The sequence below is a fragment of the Bison bison genome, unplaced genomic scaffold (assembly GCF_000754665.1).
Source record: "Bison bison bison isolate TAMUID 2011002044 unplaced genomic scaffold, Bison_UMD1.0 scf7180017864471, whole genome shotgun sequence".
In the NCBI taxonomy this organism is placed as follows: domain Eukaryota; kingdom Metazoa; phylum Chordata; class Mammalia; order Artiodactyla; family Bovidae; genus Bison; species Bison bison.
This window is the reverse complement of record NW_011495032.1, coordinates 10,033,173-10,042,684: the sequence shown is the minus strand read 5'-3', so window position 1 is coordinate 10,042,684 and position 9,512 is coordinate 10,033,173. Positions and strand designations below refer to the sequence as shown.

Here is a 9,512-nt window from a genome sequence, read left to right as displayed (position 1 = left end):
AGAGGAAGGGATAGGAGTAGAAGAATATGGGGAAGGGAGGGAGGAGGGTGGAAGGAAGAAAGGAAAGGCATTGGAAAGGTGGCAAATTAAGAGTGAAGGGGAAGAAATGCTAAAGATAAGGAAGCAGAGAGAAAAGACTCAGGGAGAGAAGAGAGGTATTTAATACACTGAACAAGACTAGAGTGGAGGACCCCACTGCCATGGCTTTGATTTGAAGAGATACTGTTATTTTTTGTTGTTGCTGTTTTGGGGTTATATGGACATCAATCCAATTCTCCCTCCATCAACTGGTTTTCAATAGCAATAGGCTTTCATGACTATACAGAGAAATAAATGCACAGTAGGCATTTCATAAGTACTTTTGAATGAATGAATGATGCACTTGAAGATGGATGAGCATTTATAACCCATTAGGTGTTGTAGCAGCACCCAATTTTAATCCAACATTTACAAGGACAGAACACTTGAACTAAAGATTCACCAAAAGGAGGCATCAGCAGTAGCCAGAAGGGAAGTACAGCTCTCCTGACCTGCAGATTTAACTTCCATCTGCTCAAGTTTCCTGCAAACGGAGAGCTTAGGCTACTTGGAACACTACATATATTCCTGCTCACGTTCACTAATTTTTTTCTCAAGGTCTGTTCAAGGATGCTTCTCCCCTAATACTGACATCTTCTGTCAGGGTTTTCTGGAGGGGATGTGCTCTTTTATTTTCTAGGGGCAGCTCTTTCCTCCACTTCCTTAATGAGGTTTGTAGTAAGCATTTCACTGGCCAAAACCCAGAAGCAGAGATCATACCTGAGTGCACCTTGAAAGAAACCAAGTGGGCTTTCCCAAGTGCAGTGGGTAGTAGATCTCTGTCAGGACTGCCCTAAGAAAAGTCCTTGATGGGAGGTTTCATGTTTGGTGACTCTGTCTACATATTTAGCAAGGCAGCATGGGGAACCCAGGTGGCCCTGGGTCTCTGTCAGATGGAGACCAATTCTACCCACAGTCCCTCTGCCATCCAAGAGAAATAAGAGCGAGTTTCCCTTTGCCTCAGCAATTACTCAGCTCTCTGATGAAGGGAGAGTGAGCCCTTCCATCTTTGCTTGGGAATGGAAATGTTCTTATCTTTGCCTGATTACTATTGTAACTGATTTTGAGAGAATCCATGTTGGGATTCATTAGTAATTATAAAAACAATCATGTGTGTTTTATACAGAGTAACTCATGTTATACTGACACTACAGGTTCATGTTAGTATCCATAGGAAATCCTGAGTGACAGTCACATCGACCCAGAGCTGTGGGACCTGTGCCCTTTCTACTGTCCTTTATCACCTCCCAATTGCCCATCTGCAGCATTTTCACCCTTGCAATACAGAGGGTCATCCTGGGCAAAATCAGGAAGTGGGTGACACTTGTCTTGGACATTCTGAACATTCTTCCTGTTTTCCCTTCCCCAACTCAGATCATCTTCTCCCCCTCCTTCAGACACTGGGCTCTATCTCTTCTAGAAATGTTTCTTCTGTTTCTCTTAGTCAAGTGGAGTTCAGTACAGATTAAATTCTTATATTTTCTCTCCCAGTGAGGCTCTGTGTCTTAAGGGTTCCCTATGAATCAGAAGGCTTTCTTTCATATCTACAGATTCAGGGACCAATGGAGTTAGTAGAAGAATTGTTTGCACTCAGATGGGTGGGGGTATTGGAATTCAGTGGGCTTTCCCAAGTGCAGTGGGTGGTAGATCTCTGTCAGGACTGCTCCTAGAATAGGCTTTGATGGGAGATTTCACATTTGGTGACCATGCCTACATATTTAGCAAGGCAGCATCAGAATGCAACAGATGTTTTTCTCCCCTCTTTTCACATCTTAACATAATCAGGGAAAAGCCAATGGTATTACCCAAAATACGCGGCCGCATGACAGAGAGGAGTGGGGAAGAGAGGAAGGGTGGCAGAGAAGAAGGGACATAATGTATATATTCAGCAAACAGTGGCCTAGACTAACACCTACAAGCATCTGTCTGTTAGGCAAATCTCTTTAGACAGCTATTTGCCTCGGAATGTCTTCAGAAGGATGTATCTGCTTCCAAAGGTGGATAGTTAAAAATAATATACACCACAAGGGATGTTTTGGCATTTTCCTTCACTTTCTTTCTATCTTCAACATTGATGTTGTCATCCTTTAAAACTCAATCAGTTCAGCTGATCCAAGGAACAGATGGCATTAATCAACCCCCCAGAATATGCACAAAAGCAATTAGAAACGTAGAGATGTGGAATTTATGCCAGCAAATCAATTACCAATGATGGCAAATCAACCTGGCACACCCAGCTTCCCCGGTTTCTCCTTCCCCAGAGCAGCCACTTATAGCAGTTATGATCCCTGGTTTACCTCCCTGCCAGAGGGGGATGAGAAGGTGGGGGATTGAGGTTTAATTGCTCCTTCCTTAATGACTAGTTCTCACTCTGCTGACAAAAACCAGCATAATTTACAGACTATAAGATGCATCAGGATGATGGATACAGACAGCATGTGCTATATGGTGTCATGCAAATATGAAATACACCGCACTCAGAATATGGTCGCTTGGTATTCCCCGAGAAGAACTTCATTTCAGAGAACTGAGCACCTTTTCTAGTACCTACAGTTCTCATTTGTCAAAAACAATGGAAGCTGCAATAAAATACATTTTAACCACAAATCTGTGCCTTCTGTGAGTTTACTAGCTCATAGATTCCTTGGTTTTGAAATTACTTGGCTCATGATTTTCTTTCTGATTCTTTATGACCTTTGCAGGTTCTGAAACTTTCCTTCTTAGGCCCTTATTAATTATCACCTGTGTTATTGTAATAAGCTCTTCACTGGTTTTCTTATGACTAGCCTTCATTCATTTTAATTTTTCCTTTGTACAGTGATATTTTAAACACAAAAATCTGATTATGTATTATTTAATTACATGTTAAAAATATTTTGATGACCCTCTATAGTTTTCACAGTAAAAATCAAAGACTCCCATGTTTACCTACTTGTTCAGTTTTTTCTTCTATCTGTAGGCCTATGAGTCACTCGTGCAAGTAATCACTACAACACACAAAGCCTCTAATACCTCCCTTCCTTTTCCCAGCTGGGAAGTCTGACTCTAAGTCTTGACTTACATTCTGTTTCCCTCAGACAGCCCGCATCGATGCCCCAGCCAGTTTAAGATTCTCACTTGTGCTTACCTTTGTTATAGCATTTATCACTTTGATGTGATTAAAGATTTATTTTGCTGGCTGCTCATGTTTAAATTTCCTTGAGGTCATGGCCTCTATCTTTTAATGCATCTTTATTCCTCCAGCTTCTTATAAAAACTTGACTTTAAGAAAGAGAACTTTTTCTTGGGACTCATTTCTTCAACAAAATTTTTCAAATGAGTAACATACACAAACTCTTAACACTTAAATCTTCTCCCAACCACAGCATAAGAAGATGACATCAGAGACTCAGGATTATGTTATCAGGGCAGTATTGTAGGTTTGTAACTAGATAAGATCTTTCCAGTAGTTTATGACTAAAACTACTGGAAAGATTTTATATTCCATTAAATAGAATCTAAACTTTTCTTCTTTATACTTAACACTGAGTTATGAAGAAGGATTTTTATATCAATATATATCTGTGTATTTTCAGACTATATAGAAAACACTCATTAAAATTGCAAAAACAAGTTAATAAAATTACCTCAAACTTGGTTTTAAGGTCAAAGAATGGGAAGATGTTCTCTTTGAGGAACAAAGAACCATTTGACACAGAAATAAGATTATGTCAGCAATGAACTCATGGAAGTATGCAGCTTTGTGTAAATGCAGAAGCCCACTCTTCAGCTCCAAATCCAACCAAATGATCTAAATTTCTGCTCTTTCACTTAAAAGCTGCATATTCTAACATCTTCTTAACATTTCCCAAACTAGAATAAGTAATACTTTTTATTTGAAAACAAACAAACAAACAAACATAAACCTATACATTTCAAAAGACTCTAGCAGTAGGACCATAGAACGATCTTGGTTTAGAAATGAAAAATTTTAGTTGGAACCCATTCATTTCTTCTCTCATCTACATATTTTAGGCATTGACTATAGATATTCAGATAAAATATGATAATCAGGGAAATGGACATTTAGTTGGGGAGACAAGAACTGGAAGTGCTATGGAAATACAGTAATAATATACAGGACATTTGACCTAGCTTGGGGAAAGTGTGTATGTTTTCCGGGGGAGGAGATGGAGAAAGTGATAGAAGATAGAAAGTGTGAAAGGACATTCTAAACCAAGTAGACAGACATATGCCAATAAACACAAGAAAACGTGAGAAAGCATGGTTTGTCTATAGAATACGGAATTCCAGAAACTGGAAATTAGACAATATGGGAGGAGTAATTTGGATGAAATTTATAGTATTAGGCAGAGCCTGTTCAGGACCAGCCCAATGCTGAGAAAGGAAGCTTATACCTGCTATTTAATTAATAGTTTTGTCTGACATCTATTGACTTACAAGACATGATACCAAGAGAGGTACCTTTTTATGGTATTGTGTATGTATGTGTGTTTGCACACACGTCACATCTTCAAGGCTATATCCTTTCCTTATCGAGTTTTGAACTGAAACTTGTAAAAGAAAAATAGAACATCTGGTGTTCATCCAGATATAAGGTTTCCAATCTTTGACTATTGCAATGTCTGGCATCTTGCATCAAATGTAGATTAAGGTAAAGCTCAGGAGCTCGTTCTGGTGGAAAGAGCTGCCTCCACAGCCTTTGTTATGAACAGAGCTGCAGAGAATAACTACAGAGATTCCAAGGCAACTTTCTTCAGATGCACACACATAGACCCCATCAGAATGCATGAGGATTACTTTTATATCTTGTAAAGAGTCTGATCTTTGGAGATGGACAGATACAGGTTCAGTTTCTGATTTTTTTTCATTCCTTGAGTTTATGATCTTGGGAAAATTATTAACGTCTATTAACCTTAAATTTACTCATCTGTAAACTGGATTTAATAAAGTCTACCTAGCTGTGCTTCCTTGCCAAATTGCACATGGATTGAGAGATACTAAGCCCATAGCAGCTTACAGCTAGTAGGAATTAAACCTCTATTATGTTGTTATTCTAAGTATAATTGCTTAACAGTTTTGAGTACTATCATCCCAGAAGTGTCTAATGAGAATCCTGAAACTTCAAAATAAAGCCTTTTTGAGTGAATGATTTTTGTACTCTAACCTTTCAGGTAACTAGACCATCTCCCCATTGTCCTACATGACAAGGATAATTAGGCTTGTATATATAGGTCATATTTCAGCAGAGTTCTGGCATACAAGATAAAGAGCTTTTTGTTCACCAACTAAAGAAAAAGTTTTAGGAACATTTTTAATGATATCACATTATTTTGTTTTGTAACAAATGGGCACGCACTGAAAAATAAAGCAATCTAGTAAAGGAAAACTGGGTCCCATTAAAGAAAGGAAAGGCAAGAGAAGCTGGGAAAAGAAAACTGCGATTTAGAAGACAGTCAGTCATTCATTAGAATGAGAATAAGACATGGGGGTGAGTTAAGATGCTTCTTACAGAAACTGACTTTTTTTAAAGTGTATACCCTTGTATGATAATTGCTAGTCCAGGTTTTCTGTTTTCCAATTGTGGAAATATGAACCTGATTTTGAGATGGGAACTATGTGAAGAGAAAGGGAAAAGAATTCATCTGGATAGTCAAAGACCAGCCCATTTAACCATAGGAAAATCTTCAGGAGTCTTGCAAGTGAGCAATATAATGTTTCTTTCACTTCTGATGACTGCAATGTAAATGCCATAAAAAAGTAAATGGCAAACACTTTCCTGCTAAAAAGAATCTAGTCCTTGTTTATTTATAATATTATATATTGATTGGGTTTGTGCATAAGCTTCAGAAAACTCAAGGTACAGTGCGTCTCTTTATTTGAAGATCTTTAGGAATATGATTGACATCTTCCTATATTTTTGATAAAGTTCTGCCTGTGATGAAAGGAGTAAAGAGTTTTCAGTTTCTCTCTCCTGGCTGTTATCTGTGTGGACTTAATATGTAGCAACAAAGAGAAAAGATGCTTAGAGATCATTCAAGTGACTGGTCAGAATTAAGGCTCTTTATAATCAAATAGTATCCCGTTATTGTAAAATAAAGTGAACAGTGACCTTAAAAGTGTCCCCTGCATTCCTCTTGTCTTCTGAATGCAAGCATGTCTTTTAACATACCTGTTTGAAGAATTTCCTCTGTAAAATTTGAGCTGCTATTCTATTTGGGAGTAGATACATATCTCAGTTGCTATTTTATACCTGAGCTGTGAGAACAGAAATGATGCATCACCTGATGGGTGTTTGGTATCTTAGCTGTGGCAGAATTAGGGCTAGAACTGCTATCATTTCAAAAACCTAGTTTCACTCTAACCAATTATCAAGTCTCGTCATTTCTTCTTATGTCAAAGGAGCTGATATTATATGTAAAACGTTTTTTTTTTTTCATTTAACACTGGCCTATCATATCTACATTTGAAATTAACTAATTCCCTCAGGGTAAACCCAAAGGAAGTAATGTAGCTGTTTAATATCCTGAAAATCTGAAATGGGGGAATTTCCAGAGTTTTTATTACTGGTTGGTAATTATGTTCTCTGCACAGATTCATATTATCTATACTGTAGCTGGCCTTCTAATCTGACTTTATTTTAATTTTGTTTAATTAGAAACTTATAAGATCTATAATTGGGCAAGAATTCATTTTTCCTTTGTAGCTAAATGCCCAAGTTTTGGTCAGATTATGAGAAAATTAAACACACACAAACAGCACTAACAATAATAAATTGTTGCCAGAAGATGAGAAACAATTAAAAGTTGTTTTTAGTTGAACAAAGTTCACAAGTATACCATGGAGCATCTTGGGTAAACAATCCATTTCCAAGAGTACTGTCACAAATGACTTGAAGTATTATTTCAAAATATAGAAATAATAATCCTGGGGGAAAATCCTCCAAATTATCTATAAACTTACAAAAATTGACAATTTTAAAGATTTCTCTTTGTCAATATATGCATATAAATGCTAATGGGTTGTAGCTAAAAAATAAACAAAAGCACTATAAAAAATGGATTAAGTATGTGGACAACAGAAGTCTGGAAGAATTGTGGAATGTTATTTATTTATTTTTTTTCCTTAGAGGTTCTGCATCACAGGTTTGGAAGACCACCAGAACTGAATTCAAAGTAATTTTCTGCTGCTATTCTATTGTTCACTGAATTAATACATTTTATTTGGCAAAATAAAAACATTTAACATTACTGTTTAAGAACACTGACCCCCATATATTTAGCAAGCAGCATGCATTCAACTGAAATGTTGATTGGAAATAGGGAAATTACACTGTCAGTGATGAAATACTAAAGCTCATTATCACAAGGTTTTATTTTAAATGCCTAGAATTAGCTTTATTGCTGCATCAGTAATGATAAGCATGAGCCTTAAGCTCATACCATTTAGGTTTTAGGAACATTATTGTAACATTAACTATAATTCAGTTAATTTACAGAAAAACTCATCCTATGTTTTTTTTTTTTCCTTGCTCTTAAGATGCTATATAAGGAAGCCAAAACCATATTCCTATAGAGCATGTTCTATTTATCTCACCCTTATTCCTCATTTTTTTCTTCATAGATCTTCAAAATATTCACTGTTTTCAGATAGGTGTATGTGCTAGAGGAAAAGCACAGCTGTTTTACTGCCACACCTTTGCATCATTAGGACAATACTGACCTCTAGTGTTCTAGGAGTTAGAGAAAGAAAGCACCATGCCTAACTTCCTCCTACTGAACCACTTAGATGTTTTTCTACAGCACCATGGGAACAATTTTACTTACAAAAGAAAAAAAAAAAAAAGAGGGGGAGAAGCAGGAGGATGTGGGGAGAAGAGGAGGAGAAAGAGGAGAGAAATATTAGATTTCACCCTGTCCTTACCTATTCTCTGAAATAATTTCTGAACTAAACCCTTTTGGTTCCTCCCCTTTAAAGAGGCTGACCTCTTCAGCATACCTTTAAAATACAGACTTTAATAAAAATCTTTATAATCCATTTCCACTAACTATCAATTTCAGATCCCCCAAACTTCCAATCACAGATAGGAGCACTGGGTCAGCTTTGGATCATTATCAGTAAAATTTTCCAATTGTTTTCCCTTGAGGTACTGAGTATCTCTTTCTTAAGGACCTTTTGGATTAAGGAAGGTGGAAAGTGAGGTAGAGAAACTTGTAAGTAGTAAGTGGCCTTCCTACTCTTCTCCAACAGTGATGGTTCACACCAAAAAAATAAGAAAAAAGTATCAGAACAGTTCGAATTTGGTTAGATATTACTGAGGTTCATGATGAAGTTAGTAGATAAGGCAGGAAACCCAGAACCTTGAGGAAACTTAATAAACCATCTTTGGAAACCACACAGATGGCTTAATTGCATTCTTTCTTCATTTAGGAGTTTCCAGAGCTGGAAGAACTTCCCTTTCTCTGCCTAGAGAAGCAGTTGAGCTATTGAACTTGCACCTCTGATGGCTCCAGCAATTTATTCAAGTTTGACGAACTGGGTTCTTTAAATACATAGTGCAGGTGGCGGATCCCCAGGTGTCCAGCTTTCCTGCCTATTAAATTAAATGCCCCGCACTTGCCGAGGTTAGAGCTTGGATGGCAGTGTACACTTAGTGCATACTCATTATGTGTTCTTTGGCACAAAGATTTTGGGGGTGGAGTGTGCATCAAAGCTCTTTCTCCTATAACAGGGGCAGCCATTGATCTTGTCGTTTGACTACATCGGCCCATGACTTTTAGGCCAAAACTCCCAACCCTATTAAACAGATGACCATTGGTTGCAAGGTATCCCAACTGGAGCCTTCTGCCTAGGGGAGAGCTGAAAACCATGGATAGGGAGGCACAGGGCATACTGCAAATCGGAGCGAGGCAGCCGCATTCAGAAAGGAACCGCTGTCACCGAGTGCAGTGGCTGGGAGCATCTCTGTGTCTGGAAGATCAGCCCCCATTCCTACAGCCAGAATCGGGGACCCTTCCCGGGAGAAGCTCTGCTAAGATCAGGCAGGTAGAGAACGCGGAGCTAGCGGGAGGCTGAGGCAAGAAAATCTTCCCTTCTCCCCCGAACTTTCCGATTCGGGAAGAAGGGCAGAAAATCCAGAGGGGCTGGCTCCTTCGAGCTCTGCTAACTTTTGGGATGGTTAGAGCGATAGAAACACACCAATCAGCATTTTCCCCCTTTTCCTTTGCTCAGAGCAGACACAATTGAACACGCTTGGACAGTTGAGTGTCTTTCCAAACGTCAGGGTCTCCCACCTCACCTACTCGCCCCAAGCTCCTGATACTCACAATTTGCCGCTGTTAATCCTAAATGCCACAAGCCGGAAAAGAACAAAGTGAAAACGCTGGTCAGCCGTGGTCCAGAATCCATTTCCCCCGAGTAAGAGGTCCCTCCCA

General features: G+C 38.4%; 1 protein-coding gene across 1 annotated transcript in view; it reads right to left on the bottom strand.

The window, feature by feature from the left end:
* CNTNAP5 (contactin associated protein-like 5) overlaps nucleotides 1–9,486 on the bottom strand; it is a 1,037,136-nt gene extending 1,027,650 nt beyond the window's left edge. The window contains exon 1 of the mRNA XM_010860827.1: nucleotides 9,405–9,486. Within this exon, the coding sequence (XP_010859129.1) occupies nucleotides 9,405–9,486 (82 nt within the window). The remainder of the gene's footprint in view (nucleotides 1–9,404) is intronic.
* Nucleotides 9,487–9,512: the final 26 nt, after the last annotated feature.